The sequence below is a fragment of the Elgaria multicarinata genome, chromosome 3, assembly GCF_023053635.1.
Source record: "Elgaria multicarinata webbii isolate HBS135686 ecotype San Diego chromosome 3, rElgMul1.1.pri, whole genome shotgun sequence".
Classification (NCBI taxonomy): Eukaryota; Metazoa; Chordata; class Lepidosauria; order Squamata; family Anguidae; genus Elgaria; species Elgaria multicarinata.
The window spans coordinates 164,936,697-164,959,996 of NC_086173.1; the positions used below are offsets into that span (position 1 = coordinate 164,936,697).

A 23,300-nucleotide genomic window follows, 5' to 3' on the forward strand; every position below is an offset into this window, starting at 1 on the left:
ATTCCCTCTTCATCACAACAGTTAGAGCTGCAGGAGCCTTGCCCTCTTTTGTATCTGGCTACACTAGGCAGGGAAAGATCTTTCTCTCTCTACATTAAGGAAAATCATGTTGCTTACCCAGGGCTTTGTGCTTCCTGGACCTTTGAAGCGATTTTTAAGGGCTGCATTACATAGGTGAAGAGGGGCAACCCCGTGGTAAGAATTGAATGCTTCCCCTCCATTCACTTCAATTGAGACAGCACTACCTAGAGGTGGAAAATCCCTTTTTTCCCAGGATATTAACACATTAAAAGTGGTTCTTTTCATAGCGGGATTTCCAGGGTTAACGTCCTGGTCGTTAGCAACGATGTGTAACGGACCTGCAAACTTCCCTAAGTGGCCAATCATGAGCATTCAATAAATCGCTCATTTATAAGAGAAAATTAAAATATAGTAGAGAAAATCCATCTTTGTTTTTATGAAATTATTTGGGACAGAAGTTTTCAAAACCACGGTTTTATTTGGGTGGCAGGGAAAAGAGTGATGTCACGTTCAAAGAATTTCTTTCTTTCTCTCATGCAAAGACACAGACACACACACACGCGCAACTTACTCACCAACCACTGCCATGGTGAGGAACACAAATGCACCAGTGATATACGGTACATCCATCCGGAAGAGCTTCACCAACTTCCAGAGGGTGGACTTGTCCGCTTGCTTTGCTCCCTCGGTGCTGCCCTCTTGCCCCAGAACCTCCCAGGTGAAGTGAGACAGTCCCACTGCCCCATACCCCAGCAGCAACCAGGACCGAGGGGCTGCAGAGAGCAGAAGAGGGGGATCTCCCATCAAGTGCCCCACTGAGAGGTAAAAGGGGGGAAGAAAACACACAGTGGCCAGGACCGCAGGGGGAATCCGGGACGGCCAAAACAGGGAGAGCAGTCCCTGGGCTCCCCAGAGAGCCAGCAGGCGCACAGTTGCCTCCAGCCAAGCGCCGGGGACCCCCAGGAGAGTCAAGGAGGGCTGCCCCACATCTAGAAAGGAGAGCAAGACTGCATCACACAGGAGCAGCAGGGCAGCCTGCAAAAAGCCAAGGGGCATCAGCATGGTGGCAGCGTCTGCAGAGAGAGAAAGGGTGGAATTATTTGTTACATATATTTATTTATTTTATTTATTCATTACATTTCTATACCGCCCCATAGCCGAAGCTCTCTGGGCGGTTCACAAAAATTAAAACCACAATAAAACAACCAACAGGTTAAAAGCACAATTACGAAATACAGTATAAAAAGCACAACCAGGGTAAAACCACGCAGCAAAATTGATATAAAATTAAAATACAGAGTTAGAACAGTAAAATTTAAATGTAAGTTAAAATTAAGTGTTCAAATACTGAGAGAATAAAAAGGTCTTCAGCTGGCGACGAAAGGAGTACAGTGTAGGCGCCAGTCGGACCTCTCTGGGGAGCTCGTTCCACAACCGGGGTGCCACAGCGGAGAAGGCCCTCCTCCGAGTAGCCACCTGCCTCACTTCCTTTGGCAGGGGCTCACGGAGAAGCCCCTGTAGATGATCTTAAGGTCCAGGCACGTACATATGGGAGGAGGCGTTCCTTCAAATAACCTGGCCCCAAACCATTTAGGGCTTTAAATGTCAATACCAGCACTTTGAATCGGGCCTGGACCTGGACTGTCAGCCAATGAAGCTGGAAAAGGACTGGTGTAATGTGATCTCGCCGGCCAGTCCCTGTTAGTAAACGGGCTGCCCTGTTTTGTACCAGCTGAAGCTTCCGGACCATTTTCAAAGGCAGCCCCACGTATAACGCATTGCAGTAATCCAAGCGAGAGGTTATCAGAGCATGGATCACTGTAGCTAGGCTACCTCTGTCCAGATAAGGGCGCAGTTGGTATATCAGCCTAAACTGATAAAATGTGCTCTTTGCCACTGAGTTCACCTGTGCCTCAAGTGACAGTTCTGGATCCAAGAGCACCCCCAAACTATGGACCCGATCCTTTAGGGAGAGTGCAACCCCATCCAGGACAGGGCAAACATCACCTTGCCGGACAGATGAACCACCCGCTAACAGTACCTCCGTCTTGTCTGGATTGAGTCTCAGTTTGTTAGCCCTCATCCAGTCCATATAGACACACAGTCCATACAGACACACAGATACATACATATATACCTGCCTGGACACTAAGATGCCTTCCTCTGATGCCCCCTTCTAGGTGCCCCTGCCAAATGAAGCGAGGCAGGTGGCTCCTAAAAAGAAGGCCTTTTCAGTGGTGGCATCCCAGTTGTAGAATGTCCTCCTCAGAAAAGCTCACCTGGCACCTACGCTGTGGTCTTTCCAGCACCAAGTAAAGATTTTATTTTTATTTTCCCAGGCTTTTTAGTCCTTTAGGTTTGTTTTTAAATGGGTTTTTTAGATGTTTACACTGCTGGGTTTTACTTCAGTTTTATCCTGTTTAAAACTACTAAAAGTTTTATGTATTTTTATTGTGTTGGATCTGGGGGGTTTATTTTTGGGAACCGCCAAGAAAGTTTGGTTGATTGGGTGGTATAGAAATACAATACATTTTTAAAAATACATGTAGGGAGGGGGCTCAAAGAGAGGGGGGGACAACCAACAGTTCAACACACACTTTTGTTGCCATAATTTAAAACTAAACTCCCCCTCCTTAAATGTACCTTCCAATCCCACAGTTCCAGTGGGCCTTAAAGCGATATTATACACAGCCTCCCCAGCCCTCCAGAATAATTCTGCCCTAGATGCCAGCTGAAAGCACGCCTTCTCAAGGGCCAACATTAGGGTGACCCTATGAAAAGGAGGACAGGGCTCCTGTATCTTTAACAGTTGTATTGAAAAGGGAATTTCAGCAGGTGTCATTTGTATATATGGAGAACCTGGTGAAATTCCCTCTTTTGTGAACCGCCCAGAGAGCTTCGGCTATTGGGCGGTATAAAAATGTAATAAATAAATAAAAATAAATAAATAAATTCATCACAACAGTTAAAGCTGCAGGTGCCCTGCCCTCTTTTAAATCTGGTCACAGTATAGCTGTAGTATAGTTTCTGCAGCTTTAACTGTGGTGATGAAGAGGAAATTTCACCAGGTGCGACATGCATACAAATGACATCTGCTGAAATTCCCTTTTCTATGCAACTGTTAAAGATACAGGAGCCCTGCCCTCCTTTTCATAGGGTCACCCTAGCCAACAAAAACCACTAGCTGGAAAGGTGGGCCTGTGTTGAGGGAACCTCTACCACAAATATGCTGCAATAGCCCTGGGAAAATCACACACTGGCCTGGTTCACACAGTACGACAGCCCAGGGTGGCTTAATTTGCCCGTGGGAGCTGACCCATCGTTCCGGGCATCAAATTGGCCGTGGGTTGTTGTGTTGTACGAACCGAGGCAGTAGGAGTTGTTTGAGGGTTAGGTAACCCTCAAATAACCCATGGCTCGTTTTAGGGTTATTTGGGGGTCGCCTTTACAGTGCAATCCTAGACACACGCTGCAGCCCCTATACACACTTACTTAGGAGTAATCCCCACTGCACTCAGGGAGAGTTTCTTCTGAGTAGACTTTCCCAGGAGTGTGTTGTAAATATGGCGGAAGCTTTTGAAAACCCAGTTTGTCGTATGTAGGGCTTTCTGTTTTGTTTTTTGTTGCAAGAGACTAGCTCAGGTGCCTTTCTAGAACTGAGCTATTTCTTTCAGCAATTTTATTTTCAGCTACAACCATGTCTTCCTAAGCAGGACTGATACTTGGGGGTTTAAAAGCGGCAAAAGAGCACGTAGGTGTTTTTTTTAAAATGAGGGTGCAGGTGTCATCCTTCCAATGCATGCTAACTGCTAACATGTTAGCTATTGTGATTAGGGTGACCCTATGAAAAGGAGGACAGGCCTCCTGTATCTTTAACAGTTGCATAGCAAAGGGAATTTCAGCAGGTGTCATTTGTATATATGGAAAACCTGGTGAAATTCTCTCTTCTTCACAGCAGTTAAAGGTGCAGGAGCTATACTCGAGTGACCAGATTTAAAAGAGGGCAGGGCTCCTGCAGCTTTAACTGTTGCGATGAAGAGGAAATTCCCCCAGGTTCCCCATATATACAAATGACTCCTGCTGAAATTTCCTTTTCAGTACAACTGTTAAAGATACAGGAGCCCTGCCCTCCTTTTCATATGGTCACCCTCATTGTGATGAGAGAAAACAGTTATTCCAAAAGTTATTTTTTTTAAAAAAAAATGTCTAAGACCTTTTTAAAAGCCCTTTTCCTTACCTTCCTGCTGGTGATGGGGAAACGTCATTCTCACCCCTTTCTCCCCATCCTGATGTCCTATTCAGGGGATGGGGGGTATCCCACCACCCTTCCGAAACACCCCACCCGGTCGGTTTCCCCCGTCCGTCATGGCCCTCGCATTGCACTTCTTCTATTAAACTACCCCCGTCCGGGTCTTACCTGCAGTCCGAACGCCCCAGGAGAAGATCAGCTTCTGGAAATGCCCGATGCGGATCTCGAACTGTTTACTTTCGATTTCGAGGGGGGAAATCCAGGCGTTTCCACGCCCCCCCCCTCCGCCTCCGCATTTCCCCCTACGGCCGCCAGAGGGAGCCCGCGCTCAACTCTTCAAAACTTCTGGCCAAAGCGTAGAATACAAGCGGAGAACATGCAACAAAATGTTGCAGTGCTTCTGTTCAGGGTTCACAGTGGCCAGCCATACCCTTTCCCAGGGTACTCCATTCCGTTCACCACTCCACCTGTCAACGTTCTATGGCCACTAAGCATGGCCTTTTTTTTTTTTTTTTGTGCTGCTCCCCCCACCCCCATTTAGGGTATTTTCTAAAGATTTCTGTACTTCTTTAGAGTGACCCTATGGAAAGGAGGACAGGGCTCCTGTATCTTTCACAGTTGCATTGAAAAGGGAATTTCAGCAGGTGTCATTTGTAAATATGGAGAACCTGGTGAAATTTTATTTACCGTATTTCTTCGATTGTAAGACGCCATCAATTGTAAGATGCACACTAATTTCAGTACCACCAACAGAAAAAAAAGCTTTGATTCTAAGAATAATAATCGCACTCGCGATTCTAAGACGCACCCCATTTTTAGAGATATTTATATGGGAAAAAAGTGCGTCTTAGAATCGAAGAAATACGGAATTTATTTATTACATTTTTATACCGCCCAATAGCAGACGCTCTCTGGGTGGTTTCCTCTTCATCACAGCAGTTAAAGCTGCAGGTGCCCTGCCCGCTTTTAAATCTGTTCACGCTAGTATAGCTCCTGCAACTTTAACTGTGGTGATAAAGGGTGAATCTCACCAGGTTCCCCATATATACAAATGACACCTGCTGGAATTCCCTTTTCAATACAACTGTTAAAGATACAGGAGCCCGGTCCTCCTTTTCATAGGGTCACCCTAGCTTCTGTGAACCTTGGCGTTGCCCAATCTTGTGGGCTGATGTCTTCCTGTGGTGTGTGGGTGATGTTGTTTTGGCCACGGGAACTCGTAGAAGCGACCCTGCTTTTAGTAGTTAGGATATTGAATGGATCACAGCTCCAGTTTTGGAGGGTCCTTGGGCAAGACACCTTTGAGGGGGCCCTCCCTGAGTGAGTCTTATCTTCTAATCACCCTTGTCACCAGGTGCTCTTGCTCTGACCCGCCCCCCCTTTCCTATCACTGCTGCCACTTGCTTGCTTGACCGTTATCTGGCCCAGACAGGGCCGGTGCTACTATAGAGGCGACTCAGGCGGCCGCCTAGAGCACCAAGCTAAGAGGGGCGCCGGGCACAGCGCAGCACTCACGTGCATTGACTGAGAGCCAGCCCGGCCCGAGGATTCAGCTGGGCCTGGGCGGGCGAGATGGCGCCCCACGCCTACCCAGCAGAAGCGAAGCCAGGGACGCTGGGGTGGGGGTGGGGCGGCTCCACGTTCGGACTTCCAGAACGCGCCCGGAAGAGAGAGAGAGAGAATGTATGGGTGAATGGGGTGCATGGGGTCTTTGAGTGAATGCATGTGTTCATGCATGTGTTTGTTTGGAGTGAGTGATGCTAAGTGTGTGTGTGCGCGCACGTGAGTTGGGGGGGTGATTTGGAGGTGATATTCCTGTTAAATAATGTATTGTAGACCCATAGACGTTCCTTTCCAATTTGTTTGCTATAATTGGCATGACGTATTTCTTGCACTTTAAAATAAATTTAGCAGTTTCAAGTTTTGTGCTTCTTATTTTTTCCAGGAAACATATGTTCTTAAAAATCAAAGTTGGCATTTTGGGGGGTAGGTGGGTGTTGAAGTAGCTCACCTTGCCTAGGGCACAAAATAGTCTGGCACCGGCCCTGGGCCCAGAGGAAGAGACTCAACGTGCCTTGTTGGTAGTAGTTTTGAAATATGTGTATGCTTTCAGCATTAAACTAGCTCAAAACTCTTTTTCTTATCTCCCCAGCCATCCCAGATCTCAAGTTTTAAGACAGGAGTGAGCTCCAGAACTATTAAAAAAAGGGGAGGTTAAAGAAAAAGAATGCCTCTGAGCACAAGCAGAGTAAATTTTGCTTAACGCTACAAAACCACAGCCTATTACCCACTCCCCAAAATGGTGGCTTAAACCCAGCACCTCTCAAACTCATTTTTATTACCTATACAGCGCTTTGGTCATGCAATGTGCTTTCATAGAATCGTAGAATAGCAGAGTTGGAAGGGGCCTACAAGGTCATCGAGTCCAACCCCCTGCTCAGTTCAGGAATCCACCTGCATTGAGATCCACCTGCATTGAGATCTGCCCTTCTTCACGACACCCCTGCAAGGACAGCCACTGAGGCTGATGGGCTTGTTCTAAGGTACATATAGCAAGCACCTGGGGCAAAAAAGGGTCTTGAAGCCTGCTCTATACTCTCTGGATAGCTCCATTTCTCAAGATACGTTAACTGGTCTTAGTTATTTATACAGTGACATCTGTTGTCAATGTTTATTTATTTATTTATTACATTTTTATACCGCCCAATAGCCGAAGCTCTCTGGGCGGTTCACAAAACTGTGAATTAATGTTGTAATCATCATCATCATCATCATCATCTACACCAGCCTTCCTCAACGTGGGGCGCTCCAGATGTGTTGGACTACAACTCCCAGAATGCCCCAGCCAGCTGGCTGGGGCATTCTGGGAGATGCAGTCCAACACATCTGGAGCGCCCCAGGTTGAGAAAGGCTGATCTACACCATACTATAAATACTCACCAGAAACAAACTTGGAAAATGCATATCGTAAAATATACTGGGACAGAATAATTCATACTTACTTCTGAGAGGCAGTGTGGTGTAGTGGCTAAAGCGCTGGAACGGGAGTCAGGAGATCTGGGTTCTAGTCCCCACTCGGCCATAGAAACCCACTGGGTGACTTTGGCCCAGTCACAGCCTCTCAGCCCAGCCCACCTCACAGGGTTGTTGTTGTGAGGATAAATGGAGAGGAGGAGGATTATGTACGCTCCCTTGGGTTCCTTGGAGGAAAAAAGGCGGGATATAAATGCAATAATAAATAAATATATGTATAAGATTGAGTTAGTTAGAGCCAGAGTTCTCCTGTCCATCCTTGGACTTTAGCTCTTGCTCAGCAAGAGACACGCCTCACTTCAGCGGCTTTGCAGTTTGCACAGAGATTCTTTAGCATATGCAGAACGCAACTTCCATGAGTGTTTCATTTGAGAGGCGCATACACACCACCAGGCCTGTAGTGGGGGGCGTGGGGCGTGAGGGGACTGCCCCCAATTTTCTCTGCCTCCTAACATTTTCTTTCTTTTTTCTTTTACAAACAATTGAAAAATCATTTATAAATGAACTGCTGCCTCTATTTATTTATTTTTTTGCACCCACCCAGAACATTTAGGCTGGCTATAGGCCCGCACACCCCAGGAAAGATGTGCCCCAAATAGTAGGGTGACCACATGAAAAGGAGGACCAGGCTCCTGTATCTTTAACAGTTGCATAGAAAAGGGAATTTCAGCAGGTGTCATTTGTATATATGGGGAACTTGGTGAAATTCCCTCTTCATCACAGCAGTTAAAGCTGCAGGAGCTATACTAGAGTGACCAGGCTTAAAAGAGGGCAGCTTTAACTGCTGTGATGAAGAGGGGATTTCACCAGGTTCTCCATATATACAAATGACACCTGCTGAAATTCCCTTTTCCATGCAACTTAGGGTGACCATATGAAAAGGAGGACCGGGCTCCTGTAACTTTAACAGCTGTATTGAAAAGGAAATTTCTGCAGGTGTCATTTGTATATATGGAGAACCCGGTGAAATTCCCTCTTCATTACAACAGTTAATGCTGCAGGAGCCCTGCCCTCTTTTAAATGTGGTCACTCTCGTATAGCTCCTGCACCTTTAACTGTTGTGATGAAGAGGGACTTTCACCAGGTTCTCCATATATACAAATGACACCTGCTGAAATTCCCTTTTCCATGCAACTTAGGGTGACCATATGAAAAGGAGGACCGGGCTCCTGTAACTTTAACAGCTGTATTGAAAAGGAAATTTCTGCAGGTGTCATTTGTATATATGGAGAACCCGGTGAAATTCCCTCTTCATTACAACAGTTAATGCTGCAGGAGCCCTGCCCTCTTTTAAATGTGGTCACTCTCGTATAGCTCCTGCACCTTTAACTGTTGTGATGAAGAGGGACTTTCACCAGGTTCTCCATATATACAAATGACACCTGCTGAAATTCCCTTTTCTATGCAACTGTTAAAGATACAGGAGCCTGGTCCTCCTTTTCATAGGGCCACCCTACCAAAAAGGAGAAAGGCTTGTGGGGCGGGGCGGAGAACTACCCGACAGGGGAAAGCAAACACGTCTTTCGGGGCCCTTGGCGTTTCCTAGCCTTTCCTCTGGGCAGGGAAGCAGACAATGAAGTTTTAACAGCCTTTGTCTTTGCAAAAAGCACTGAGAGAGACAACAAGCTCGCCTGCCCTGCTTCTGGCTTTGCCTCTCCCCGCATGGACTGGCACTAGGAGAAAGGGAAAACTAACAAGGCCTTGTGGGCTTCTTCCCCACGGCCTGCAGCTTGCGTATCTTAAGGGAAGACGCGGGAAAGGAGGGAAAAGGCGTCGTCGTCTCTGCCTCAGCTCCTCAGCCTCAAGCGCTGTTGCAAGGCGGGGAGGCGACCGAGGCGGGCCCAATCCTTGCTCCTTGCAGCGCGCAGCCTCAGGCGGGTGCCTCAGTTTGCGTAATGGAAGAACCGGGCCTGGGCACCGCCTCAATGTTCGGGGGTGGGAGGCTAACAACAACAAAAAAGTATGGGGCCACTACACCTGGTTAGCAGGCCTTTTAAAGACAAAAATTGTAAAGTTTTTTTAATTGTTTATTTTAAAAAATAGGGGGAGCAGAGAACTTTTAGGGGGGCAGGACCCCCAGCCTCAGGCCTGGGGCGGGGGCTTTTCTACCCCTGTTTCCAAAGTAGAAGGACATTCAAGGCTCACACTCTTCCCTCCCGTGGTTAAGAACCGCACACAATTTATTTCTCATCCCCAATAAGTGAAAAGTCCAAGTGATGCTAGGATGAGGGGGCGGAGAGAGAAGGAAGGCCGTTCCCATTGGACAGCTGTCAGTCTATCAAGGATGGACAGAGACAAGCAACAGACATGGGACATTCTGGATGCAATTGCATGTTAGGTCCAGGGCCGGTGCCAGACTATTTTGCGCCCTAGGCAAGGTGAGCTACTTTCACGCCCCCCCCCCCAAATGCTAACTTTGATTTTTAAGAACATATGTTTCCTGGGAAAAAAAAAGAAGCACAAAACTTGAAACTGCTGAATTTATATTAAAGTGCAAGAAATACCCCATGCCAATTATAGCAAACAAATTGGAAAGGAACGTCTATGGGTCTAAAATGCATTGTTTAATAGGAATATCACCTCCAAATCATCCCCCCCAACTCACACACGTGCGTGCACACACACACACACACTCAGCATCACTCACTCCATACAAACACACGCATGAACACATGCATTCACTCAAAGACCCCATGATGCACCCCATTCACCCATACATTCTCCCTCTCTCTCTCTTCCGGGCGCGTTCCGGAAGTCCAAACGTGAAGCCGCCCCACCCCAGTGTTCCTGGCTTTGCTTCTGCTGGACGGGTGCGGGGTGACAACTTGCCCGCCCAGGCCCAGCTGAATCCTTGGGCCGGCCCAGCTCACAGCCAACGCGCGTGAGTGCTGCGCTGTGCCCGGCGCCCCTCTTAGCTTGGCACTCTAGGCAGCCACCTGAGTGGCCTCTGTGGTAGCACCGGCCCTGGTTAGATCCCTCCTTTGAGAGAGAGTGGAAGGAGAGAGATGAGGAAGAACTTCCAGACCCTAAGAGTAGATCAGTCCTGGAAGAAGCTCAAATGGAGAGGCTGCGGCAGTGTTTGAAAAAGAGAGAGAGGATGGTGTAGTGGTTAGAGTACTGGACTGGGACTCTGAAGATCCGAGTTCCAGTCCCTATTCACCACTCACTGGGTGACTTTGGGCCAGTGGCTGATTCTCAGCCTAATCTACCTCACAGGGTTGTTGTTGTTGTTAGGATAAAATGGAAAGAAGGAGGATCATGTGTGCCTCCTTGGCTTTCGTGGAGGAAAGGTGAGAAAACACACACAAATAAATAACATCTTTCTAAAATATTCTGTGGGGCAAAAGGGAGAGAGCCACTTCTCTGGGCTGCTGCATAGCTCAGAGGCTGCAGGTGCTTCCTTAGCAGACATTGATGATCAGTTGAAGTTCCTGGAATTGAGATGTTCACATTACTTGCTTGGGGGGGCGGGAGGAGGCAGCCACAAAGCAACAGGGCTCCAAAACCTGAAAGTAATTGTTTCTGTGGTTTGAATCTTTCCGGAGAACGAGACATGATCTTCTGAGTTTCCGGAGCAGCGGGGAGGCGTTTGGGCTTGTTCTCTTGGGGAACTGCATTCAGCAGGGGGTTGGACTCAATGGCCTTATAGGCCCCTTCCAAGTCTACTATTCTGTGATTCTATGACCGAAGCTACCTATCAGTCTGCTTACTTGCTTTCCTCCCTGCCCTGCTGCACCCATTTCCAAAAGCGCAGAGTCCCTAGGCCTCGTATGCTGCCTGTTTCACCAACTACTGAAAAGTTGGGATGCCTAGAAACATTCCGTGACACCCCCTTAGTTGAGCCAATAGCAAAGGATGTCTCATTTTGATTAACTGAAACCAGAGCTCTTACAGACAATAGCAATGGAAATCTCCAAGACTTGGCAATCTTCATTTTAACACATTTTCTACCTTTTTGTTCGGTTTGTCTAATTTGGGGCTGAACTGGAAACCCTACAATTTTAATTTTATTTTCTTACATCACTGTACCACCCAATAGCCAAATCTCTCTGGGCGCTTCACAGAAATTTCCCTGCAAATCTTTGTGGACAGCCTTACAGAAACAGGGCGGGGTGGTCTGGGTCATGCAGCAGATTTTAAAAGGGAAACCAAATGTAACATGCATGGTCCCTTTCCCTCATTTTTCACTTCACAACAACCCTGTGAAATTGGCAAATCAGAAAGGTAATGAATAGCCTACAATCACAGGGACTTGAACCCAGGATCCTTGGTTAAAGCCCAGTTTGGGGTGGGACAGGAATCTTTAACCCTTCCTCGCCTGCTGTGGTCCTGATGAAAGCCCTCCTTCGCCCCCACTTTGACATGGCTATTTGCAACAGGAGGGAAGCCTCTATTGCTGTCAAAGGAGATTTGCCTCTGTGACAAACTGGCATGCTAAGCCATGGTGGTTAAGCATTTAGAGGCAAACATTATGGGTTAACGTGTTGTGTGAACCATTCCTAACCATGGTGACCACATAACCACTCTCACTAACCATTTACTGCAAAAGGTTTAGCAGCCTAACTGTGGCTTAGCGTGTTGTCTGAACAGGCCTAGGGGTCAAATCCAGCCCTCCTGGCAACCTAATCCAACTCGCTTGAGGTTCCCCAGAAGGCCATGCCATCTCTCTGTGGCCCCACCACCTTTCCCCCAACTTCTGTGTAGCGTTTCTCCCCCATTCTAAAAGCCAGGAATGCCTTTCCTAAGACTTTCCTAGTTCCTGACAGTAAAGGCTTTGAGTTCAAAGATGCTGATATTTACGGTGCACTGCATGGTCTTTTTTGCCTTGGCCCCGCTCACTACTGGAATGCGGAGTTCTGCACCTCACATCACAGCCACCGTCTCTCTTGGGCCAGCCCTGTTGTCTTTTACCACAAAAGGTGCCCTAAGCGGTTGTCCAAAGCAGGTTTTAATTTCACAGATATATCAGCAACCTATAGATTTGTCTTAGGTGAGTTTGCATGTGAATTTAATTTTCCAGGAATGGATTTTTTTTTCTTTTCAGCCAAGGGAATGTTTCAGCAAGTAGTCTTTGGATGCAAGCAGGAAAGTTGAGGGACAACTGTCACTAGAAATAAAATCCCCGTTTGTCTGCCTTTCCTGATGTGATGGCGAAACTGATCCAAACATTTAGCCGCTGGGAAAAGATTTACAGACATGACAAGACTTCCTTATAAATTAAAAAAACATTGACTCAGAAGGGGGAATTTCTTGCAACAACGTAATCCTAATTTCTTGCAACAACGTTCTCCAAAACGGTGACTTTGTTATCATACTTCACACGGGACAATCAACTCCTAAATAATAAGCCAGAGAAAACAAATGTTCATTGTCACTTTATTATTGCCCCGTCATGACTGAATGTCTTTGTCCCTTTTTCCCTCCTTCAGCCCTGAGTGTCAAAACATCTCTTGACATTTGTGGTTCCTTCCCGGTCATTTTTTGGCCTCTGCATACTGGTGGAGCAACTCGTTGACATCTGTACGCCCAACTCGGATCCAGCCATCTTCCTTCATGTGATACACTGCAGGGCACAAACAGGCACCACAACGCTAGTGAAAATGTGCAAAACTAGAGCAGGCTCTCACCAAGCAACCAGACACTGAAAGGAGTGGGAATCGGAGGAAGAGTACAAATAAGGCTTCGGAAAACTTACTGTTCACCACCCCACCCGAATAGGAATCGCGGTGGGTGGCGTAAGCGATGGCCTTTCTGCCGAGGTCGTAGGCCTCCTCCACGCTGAGATTGTTGCGGTGTCCGCTGTCCAGCACCCCGTAGGCATAGGAGTTCCCACTTCCCGTGGAAAAGAGGGGGCCGCCCAGGCGTACCCCATTATGATCTATGTAGTAAAGGCCAGGACCCTGAAAAGAGAAGGAAGGAGAGGACCTTGGGATCGTGTTTCTCAACAGCCATGCCCTCTTCTGTTCCTACCAAGTAGGACAAGGGTCTAGACCCTTAGACCTGGGTGCCAAATCTGGCAATGCCCCCTTCCCTCTGACCACCCCGGCTTTTGCATTGTTTTTTTTTTATGCTATCTAAAAGGCGGAAATCATAGAATCATAGAATAGCAGAGTTGGAAGGGAGCTATACGGCCATTGAGTCCAACCCCCTGCTCAATGCAGGAATCCACCCTAAAGCATCCCTGACAGAGGGTTGTCCAGCTGCCTCTTGAAGGTCTCTAGTGTGGGAGAGCCCACAACCTCTCTAGGGAACTGATTCCATTGCTATACTGCTCTAACAGTTCAGTCCTGCACTCTGGGAGGATCGAGAAGAGATCCTGGCCCTCCTCTGTGTGACAACCTTTTAAGTATTTAAAGAGTGCTATCATGTCTCCCCTCAATCTTCTCTTCTCCAGGCTAAACAGGCCCAGTTCTTTCAGTCTCTCTTCATAGGGCTTTGTTTCCAGACCCCTGATCATCTTAGTTGCCCTCCTCTGCACACGCTCCAGCTTGTCTGCGTCCTTCTTGAATTGTGGAGCCCAGAACTGGACGCAATACTCTAGATGAGGCCTAACCAGGGCCGAATAGAGAGGAACCAGTACCTCCCGTGATTTGGAAGCTATACTTCTATTAATGCAGCCCAAAATAGCATTGGCCTTTCTTGCAGCCATATCACACTGTTGGCTCATATTCAGCTTGTGATCTACAACAATTCCAAGATCCTTCTCCTTTGTAGCTACTGACAGTATAAGTGCTTTAAGCAAAAATGTGCTGGGATCTTTTTTTGTTTTCTCCGCCCCATTTGACCCTAGTTCCACCAACCACTGGAAGGCGGACCCCAAGAGCTGAAAGGGGTTCTGCACCCCTGCGGTACGACCTCTACATTTCCAGCCAAGACCTTTCTGTCTCCTGCCCACCCCTGCTCCTATTCCCCAATCCTCTCTGCAAAAGCTGGGAAGCCCTTTCTCCCACACACCCCTTGAACCCACATCCTCTTCAAAGGACCCAAGTGCTCTGGCCTTCCCCAAATCTCTCAATGGAGCCCTCTTCCCGTCACGTCCTAACAAAACAGGCGGACGAAGGTGACTGGGGCTTGGTGTTCAGCTCAGCTTGGTTCTTCCTTGCTTGATACCACACGGCAGTGACATGTGCAATATTGGAACAGGCTCTCCCCAAAACAACACAGCACACACCGGGCTGGAAATGAACCCCTGCCTCAAATGTCCTTTGAGAAGGTATCCTGGATGACTTTTGTTGGATGAGTAATTGCTTTAGAGAGCAGTAGCAAAAATATCAGGATGGAATTTTCACCCCAGGTCCTATTGGAAGCTGCCTTTGGCCCATATCAGTGGAGGCTGGTGGCTTCGATGCATTAGTGGATTCCTGCATTGAGCAGGGGGTTGGACTCGATGGCCTTGTAGGCCCCTTCCAACTTTGCTATTCTATGATTCTATGTCAGTGGCACGATGAATCCCCTCTGGGTTTCAGTCAGGACACTGAAGGAGCTGTCTAAGGTGTTCTGCACCTTGAATAGCTCCTTCAGAGTTCTGCCCAGAGGGGATTCACCGCCCCTCTGATATCAGAGCCACCAGCCTCCACTGGTCCACATAGCTCAATATTTCCTACACTGACTATCAGCAGCTTCTTGGTGTTTCAGGCAGGAGCTTTTCCCTAGTTCTACCTGAAGATGCCAAGGACTTAACCTGGGACCTTTCATCTCCAAAGCAGGCACTTTGCCACTGAGCGACAGCCTTTCCCTCAGAGCACGCAGCCTGGCTCACTCACTCGAGTCATCTCCAGCTATTGCTCTGCAGTCAGCTCCGGAGGTTGGATCCAAACTGGCTGTATGAAAGAGCCCAGGAATCTCTTCTCTTCCCAAATTTCTCCCTCTTTTCTGTCTCCCAACCAAACAATCTGGCACCTGAACACTCAATGCCCTTTATTTATACCACCCCTGCTCCAACATGCTTCCCCCCATGTCTTTTCCTGCTCCCAAATCCCCCCCATCCCTCCAAATGATTCGGTACCTTCTTGTCCCAGCCGCACACCATGCTGCCCACGGAGAGACCCATCCCCCGGTACTCGGCTAGCATGTTGACCAAGAGCTTGGAGGCGGCCGAGACGCTGATCCGTTCCTTGTTGCGCAGGTAGTACAGCCTAGGATTGGGGTGGGGGAGAGAAAGAATGGGGAAGTCAGGAAGAAGAACCAAAGTGAGGGGGTCCGTAGAACCATAGAATAGGAGAGTTGGAAGGGGCCTACAAGGCCACCGAGTCCAACCCCTGCTCAATGCAGTAATCCACCCTAAAGCATCCCTGACAGATGCTTGTCCAGCTGCCTCTTGAAGGCCTCTAGTGTGGGAGAGCCCACAACCTCCCTAGGGAACTGATTCCATTGTCGTACCGCTCTAACAGTCAGGATGTTTTTCCTGATGTCCAGCTGGAATCTGGTTTCCTGTAACTTGAGCCCGTTATTCTGTGTCCTGCACTCTGGGAGGATCGAGAAGAGATCCTGGCCCTCCTCTGTGTGACAACCTTCTAAGTCTTTGAAGAGTGCTCTCATGTCTTCCCTCAACCTTCTCTTCTCCAGGCTAAACAGGCCCAGTTCTTTCAGTCTCTCTTCATAGGGCTTTGTTTCCAGACCCCTGATCATCCTGGTTGCCCTCCTCTGAAAACGCTCCAGCTTGTCTGCATCCTTCTTGAAGTGGACGCAATACTCAAGATGAGGCCTAACCAGTGTCAAATAGAGGGGAACCAGTACCTGACGTGATTTAGAACACAAGAACAGAAGAAGTGCCATGCTGGATCATACCAAGGGTCCACCTAATCCAGCACTCTTTTCCGGACAACAGCAGGACCCCAAACCCCTGGCATGCCCTCTGTTGACACTGATACCTGCCCTAGGCCTCCACTTGTGGGTTTACCTGGCAGTGGGCAGCCCCTGACATTTCTCACAATGTCCTTGATGCAGTGTTGTCCCAGGGCATTGTGGGGAATTAAAATGACTGCCCACTGCTCGGGCCTGACTGATGTAGGAGAGGACCAACGGGGCGGATCCGCACGTCGGCCCCAGAGCGCATTTATGCAACTCTAGGGCACTCCAGAAACGATAGTCTGTACTTGCCTGTAAAAAGAAACTAGGAAGATATGGAGACGCCACCGACGCCGCCGATGCCCAGCTCTCCCCGGCCGGCTCCTCGACCGGGACGGAGAGCTCGGCGGAAGAAGGTTGGGTGGACAGCGGAAGAAGCTCTCTACCCCCGCCTTCTTCAAAAAGAGCTCTCCGAGCCGGCCGGGGAGAGCTGGGTGGCGTCGGCGGCGTCGGCGGCGTCTCCGTCTCTTCCTAGTTTCTTTTTACAGGCAAGTACAGTCTATCGCTTCTGGGGTGCCCTAGAGTCGCATAAATGCGCTCTGGGGCCGACGTGCGGATCCGCCCAAGGAGATCATTGCCAAGGGCTCCCTTGATCCGAAAGAGAGCCTTGTGTACGCATGGAAAACAAAATCAACACAAGTTGTTGTAGAAGATTTTGAAGCAATCCAGAATTCAGCCGCCTTTCCCAGAAAACCCATAGAAGAGAGGCCTGGTTCAGCCTGCCTACACACACACGCACACAAGCCAACTTCTGAGTTTGCACCTGCAGTGTTTGGCCAGGAGCCGTTCCCAGTACTGGCAGTCGGCGGCACTTCCGGACATGGTTCCCAGCAGGTAGGGGTTGATTTCAATCACTTTGTTGAACAACTTTGAGTCTGTTTGGAGGAAGGAGAAGGGTTAGAAGCGTTGGGCTTCAACCCCAGCTCACCACAAACCCCGAAAAGTGGGGAGGTGTGTGTGTGGGGGGGGGACGACTCACCAATGTAGCTGCCAGATGATGCCCGGGAGTCGGTGGCCACGATGACGCCATGCTGGAAGGTGAAGGCCATGGTGGTGGTGCCGTGGGCCAGCTCGATGCGGTGCCCGCCGTCATCACTGCTGCCCTCGCAGTGCGTTTGCAAGAACTCGTCCGGCTAGGCAGTGGGGTGGGAAGAGAAAATAAAAGCCATGATGACTGACGGCATTTACCAGGCTGGAGGGGACTCTGGATCCACATTGCTGGTGGTGGTGGTTGTTTGTGAAGGGTCTCTGGGCCGCCAGCTTTTGATTATTCCCCACCAATGCTAGAAGTGTTGGAAGTTGGTAAGGGAAAGGGCACACTGCGCATGGTCAGGAACAGCCTTGTTCTTCACAGGGAGAGCTCTGGCCCTGAGCCCCTACTGTGGATCAGGTTATGCCTCACCCCTCAGCCCCCTCCATCTGGACTCTGGCTTTTCACAGGCTGAGCTCACTCTGAGTTTTTAGAAGGAAAAATCCCGGGGCTCAGCCCAGCGCTCTGGAGAGCTGGCCTTGTGCCCCCGAAGCCCTGCTCCTTCGCCCTCCATGCTTGCTGACAGGCGGAGTGGGGAAGACACTCTGCACGTGCTCAGAGACGCGTTCTGGAGAGCTGGCCCTGTGCCCCCGAAGCCCTGCTCCTTCGCCCTACATGCTTGCTGACAGGCGGAGTGGGGAAGACACTCTGCACGTGCTCAGAGACGCACTCTGCCCTACGACTTCTTCCCGGAGTCACCCGGAGGCGCCCCGCCCCTTCTTTCGCGCTTCTTCCGTGCCCGGGACCCCCCCCTCGCGCGCGCCGCCGCCCCACTCACCTGCCTCCCCGGGGGCACGGCGATCTGAGGCTCCCGCAGCCCGAAGGCGTAATGGCCGACGGCTCCGGGTTGCGCAGCGGCGGCCGCGGCTCCTCCGAGCGGGTTCCAGTCCCAGGCCCCGCGGGACAGCCCGCACACGTCCAGGAGCGCCATCTCTTCCTTCTCCTCCGGTCCAGCGAAAGCGAAAGCAGCGGACGCCGCGCCCGCCGTCCCCTCCTCCCCGCTCTCCGTGCGCCACTTCGGCGCTTTGGAGAGGGGAGCGCACGGCTGGCTGGCTGGCTGGAGAGAGGCGCAGCAGCCCGGGGCGCGCGGAAGGGGGCCACTCCGAGGAAGCCCCTGCTCTCTTGGAGGGGGGGAGAATTCACGCTCGCCTTCTGGGGGGACGGGGCTGCCCTACTCCCCACCGGGAAGCAGGAAAAGAAGCAGGCGTCAAGGAGGGGGGCACGGAGGGATCCAAAGGAAGCATCTCTGCTTCTGTATCCCCCATGGATGGAGCAGCGCCTGGAGGTCCTTCCTGCACGCAACACAACACCCCCCCCCGTCTCCATTGGGTCGCGACTACTCAGAACTGGCACAGCTATTCCCCAATCTGGCGCCCTCCGGGTCTTTGGGACTTCAACTCCCATCAACCCCAGCTGGTATGGGGAGGGCACCAGGCTAGGAAGGCTGCTGTAGGCGGGACAGGGATGATGGGAGTTGTGGTGCAAGAACATCTGGAGGGGGGAACCAGGTTCGAGAAGGCTGCTGTAGGCCGGTCAGGGAATGATGGGGGTTCTAGTCCAAAAAGATCTGGAGAGTGGCAGGTCAGGGAAAACTACCATAAGCAGTTCAGAAATGATGGGAGTTGTAGTCCCCCCCCAAAAAAAACCCCTCTGGAGGGCACCAGGCTAAGAAAGGCTGCTGTAGGCAGGTAAAGGATGATGGGAGTTGTAGTCCAAAAAAGTTCTGAAGGGCACCAGGCTTTGCAACTAGGAAATAGTTTCCACTCATTTCTCATCCCCCTGGTCACCACTGTACACATTAAAATATGGAAGAAGAGGGCAGCAAATGAATGAATGCTTATATCTGAGCCCGACGATCCAAAGCACGTTGAACGCCACGTTAGGTTTTGTAATTATGCCCAGGACTGCAGCCTCTAAGGGCTCGTTTGTAAAGGGTGGGGTGCGGAATCTATAAAGAAATGTAACACCACCGTTGCAATAAAGTGACTTTTTCGGTCCGCCGGACAAAAAAGCAGGTCCTCGAAGTTGCTCCTCTCCACCCCCAGGGGGCGCTGGCGACATGTGCCTAGCTGGCAGCAGGGGAATCCCCTGCAATTCTAGCCTGCCGCTATGGAATCAACCTAGCAACTGGTGATGCAACATACACCCTCTTCAGCCATTGGCTCATCGCTTGGGTTTCTCGTCTCTCCAGCGCTGGCGGTGCGCCAGGCGCTGCACAAGATGTGAAAACCACCCAGGCAGCCGTTGGAGGGGAAAAGGAAGCAGCAGCAGCAGCAGCAAACCATCACCCCATTTCTTCCTGAGCACCCACAAAACGTGTTTTTACCTCTCCTTGCAATGGATTCCAGCTTTACTGCAATGGCAGTAAATCACAGGGCTGCCAGCTTCATTCTCTAAGCAGAGCTCCTGTGCCTTTAACGGCTCTACAAAAAGGGGAAATTCCACAGGGGCAGCTTTCCCCATTGCGGCCTCTCAAGGCTGGGAACAGCTGCATCGGGTGGATTTCTGCCTGTCATGCAGCTTTTAAGAAGTCCAGGGAGGGGGCGGGTTTTTGTTTGAACAAAACTTTTTTGTTCCAGCAGGCCTTTGGAGAATAATCTGGCCCTCCATCTATGTTAATGTCTTATAATTTTGTTGTGTATTTTAAACGTTTATGGTTTTGTTTCCCTCCCCCATGTATGTTTTAAACTTTGTAAGGCCACCTTGAGGCCCAGCATTGGACAGAAGGCGGGATACAAATAAATAATAATAATAATAATAATAATAATAATAATAATAATAATAATAATGTGACCACATGAAAAGGAGGACAGGGCTCCTGTATCTTTAACAGTTGCATAGAAAAGGGAATTTCAGCAGGTGCCATTTGTATATATGAGGAACCTGGTGAAATTCCCTCTTCATCACAACAGTGAAAGCTGCAGGAGCCCTGCCCTCTTTTAAATCTGGTCACTCTAGTATAGCTCCTGCACCTTTAACTGTTGTGATGAAGAGGGACTTTCCCCAGGTTCTCCATATATACAAATGACACCTGCTGAAATTCCCTTTTCTATGGAACTGTTAAAGTTACAGGAGCCCTGTCCTACTTTTCATATGGTCACCATAATAATAATAATAATAATAATAATAATAATAATAATAATGTCAGCCCCAGGGGAGAAAGACGGGCGAACGCTCCCAGGGGCAGAAATGACTTTTCATGCATGGGGTTTTCCCCTTCATGTCATGCCCAAATTCTTCAGCTTTGGAAGAATGTGAATGAACGCAGGGCTGGGCAGAGGGGGGGGCAGTGGGTCCAGTTGGCATGGGCTTACGATTTTGAGGGGGCCTACTCTGAGTCCCCCTGGTACAGGCAAAGGCGGACCCTTTGGTGAAGGTTTGTTACAAAGTAGCTCTCCTCTTCAACATAATTGACTTTGTTACCGATGGCCTTTCATGTTGCTTTTCTGCAATCGGGGACCTTTGTGGACTTTTTGATTTTTTGTGGCACTTTGGGAATGAGTTGTCACAAAAAGCTAATCAGTTCCAGCTGCGATACCCAAGTCATATTTCAACTGACATTCAGAGTGAAGTGCTACTTCTTAAAAAAAAAAGAAAAAAAAGATGTGGATTTCAAACTTGATGCTGTTTCACCGAAGGAAATTTATGGTCAAATATTGAACTTGAGATTCCCCAAATGTCCTCATTGCGTTGTGCATTTTCCTGTCGTTGCCAGCAACAGCGGCCTCTAATGAGAGGAGGTTCAGTGTCCTAAAACGAATCAAGTCATACTTTCGGTCCGCAATGGTGCACGAACTTGTGAACGGATTAGCAGTTTTGAACATTAACATTGACAAGGCAAAGTTGCTTGATTTTTCTGTTGTGGTTGATGAACTTGCCCAAAGAAAAGCATGTAAAGCATTTGTGAATGTGAAGAAGTGATGTCTTATATACATCTTGAATAAAAGTGCTTGCCTTTACCTTTTTTTTAAAAAAAAATAAATCGTTCTAGTTCATTTGTATTTAGAACTGATTAAAAAATACTTAATGAGCAGTTTGAAATGGGGGCCTACATTTCCTATCTGGCCCGGGGCTACTACCAGCTTTGCCCGGCCCTGAACGAACGCACAATTTGGCAAACACAAAAATATTGTGTGTAGGCACGTACACATACATACTGCAGTGTTGTAAAGTTTTGCCCATCCTCTAGCTTTCCCTTCCGGCCTATTTTCACCTTTGCCCATTCCCAAGGTTAAACTGAAAGGTGACGCTAGAGGAAGAGAACCAGCCAGCCTCAGAGGCATAATTTTAAGGTATGGGTAGGTCTGCCTGCAGGGCCGGTGCCAGACTATTTTGCGCCCTAGGCAAGGTGAGCTACTTTCACACACACACACACACACACACACACACACACACACACACACACACACAAAAATGCCAACTTCGATTTTTAAGTACATATGTTTCCTGGAAAAAATAAGAAGCACAACACTTGAAACTGCTAAATTTATTTTAAAGTGCAAGAAATACGCCATGCCAATTATAGCAAACAAATTGGAAAGGAATGTCTATGGGTCTAAAATGCATTATTTAATAGGAATATCACCTCCAAATCAGCCCCCCCAACTCACACAGGCGCGCACACACACACACTCAGCATCACTCACTCCAAACAAACACATGTGTGAACACATGCATTCACTCAAAGACCCCATGAAGCACCCCATTCACCCATACATTCTCTCTCTCTCTCTCTCTCTCTCTTCTGGGCACGTTCTGGAAGTCCAAACGTGGAGCCACCCCACCCCCACCCCAGCGTCCCTGGCTTCGCTTTGGCTGGGCGGGCGCGGGGCGCCATCTCGCCCACCCAGGCCCAGCCGAATCCTCGGGCCGGGTCGGCTCACAGCCAACGCGCGTGAGTGCTGCACTGTGCCCGGCGCCCCTCTTAGCTTGGCGCTCTAGGCAGCCGCCTGAGTGGCCTCTATGGTAGCACCGGCCCTGTCTGCCTGGCCACATACCAAGGGCCGAACACTCCCAGAGGGATCCACTGCAGTTGCTCCTCCTCTTCGCCATGGCAACCCGCTTCTTCACCTGCCTCTCGCTCTGGCCCAGACAACGGTGGGGGGTGAGAAGGAAGAGCACCAGGTACTACAGCCTACTCACTCTTGTTGCCTGTCAAGCAAGCAAGTGGGAGCAATGATAAGAAAGGTGATGAGTCAAGAACAACCGCTGACAATGGCGGTGAGGAAGTAGGCTTACTGAGGGAGGGGCCCATGGCAGATGTCTTGCTCAGCCCCCCCCCCCAAAAAAACAAACCCTGGAGCTGACCCAGTCCCACCGGTCCTGCTGGGATGGAGAAGTGGAGGATGTGGTCGCTAGCTTCCAGGAATCCTATAAAAAGATCATAGAATAGCAGAGTTGGAAGGGGCCTACAAGGCCATCAAGTCCAACCCCCTGCTCAATGCAAGAATCCACCCTAAAGCATCCCTGACAGATGGTTGTCCAGCTGCCTCTTGAAGGCCTCTAGGGTGGGAGAGCCCACAACCTCCCTAGGGAACTGGTTCCATTGTCGTACTGCTCTAACAGTCAGGAAGTTTTTCTTGATGTCCAGCTGGAATCTGGCTTCCTGTAACTTGAGCCCGTTATTCCGTGTCCTGCACTCTGGGAGGATCGAGAAGAGATCCTGGCCCTCCTCTGTGTGACAACCTTTCAAGTATTTGAAGAGTGCTCTCATGTCTCCCCTCCATCTTCTCTTCTCCAGGCTAAACATGCCCAGTTCTTTCAGTCTCTCTTCATAGGGCTTTGTTTCCAGACCCCTGATCATCCTGGTTGCCCTCCTCTGAACACGCTCCAGCTTGTCTGCGTCCTTCTTGAATTGTGGAGCCCAGAACTGGACACAATACTCTAGATGAGGCCTAACCAGGGCCGAATAGAGAGGAACCAGTACCTCACGTGATTTGGGTGCTATACTTCTATTAATGCAGCCCAAAATAGCATTTGCCTTTCTTGCAGCCATATCGCACTGTTGGCTCGTATTCAGCTTGCAATCTACAACAATTCCAAGATCCTTCTCGTTTGTAGTATTGCTGAGCCAAGTATCCCCCATCCTGTAACTGTGCCTTTGGTTTCTATTCCCTAAAT

The 23,300-nt window shown here is 49.3% G+C and overlaps 2 protein-coding genes across 2 annotated transcripts in view; both read right to left on the bottom strand.

Moving 5' to 3' along the window:
* Window positions 1–4,490, bottom strand: part of TAP2 (transporter 2, ATP binding cassette subfamily B member) — a 27,971-nt gene extending 23,481 nt beyond the window's left edge. Inside the window, exons 1-2 of the mRNA XM_063122476.1 lie at window positions 4,439–4,490; window positions 597–1,094 (exon numbers count right to left, since the gene is read on the bottom strand). Of these exons, the coding sequence (XP_062978546.1) occupies window positions 597–1,083 (487 nt within the window). The 5' untranslated portion in view covers window positions 1,084–1,094; window positions 4,439–4,490. The remainder of the gene's footprint in view (window positions 1–596; window positions 1,095–4,438) is intronic.
* An 8,175-nt stretch (window positions 4,491–12,665) lies between these two features.
* PSMB8 (proteasome 20S subunit beta 8) lies at window positions 12,666–18,128 on the bottom strand. The gene is made up of 6 exons (XM_063123552.1): window positions 17,959–18,128; window positions 17,130–17,283; window positions 16,914–17,025; window positions 15,309–15,438; window positions 12,999–13,203; window positions 12,666–12,866 (listed from the first exon to the last, which is right to left on the bottom strand). The coding sequence occupies exons 1-6, from the start codon at window positions 18,109–18,111 to the stop codon at window positions 12,778–12,780; spliced, it is 843 nt and encodes a 280-aa protein (XP_062979622.1). The 5' UTR covers window positions 18,112–18,128; the 3' UTR covers window positions 12,666–12,777.
* Between the last annotated feature and the right edge of the window lie 5,172 nt (window positions 18,129–23,300).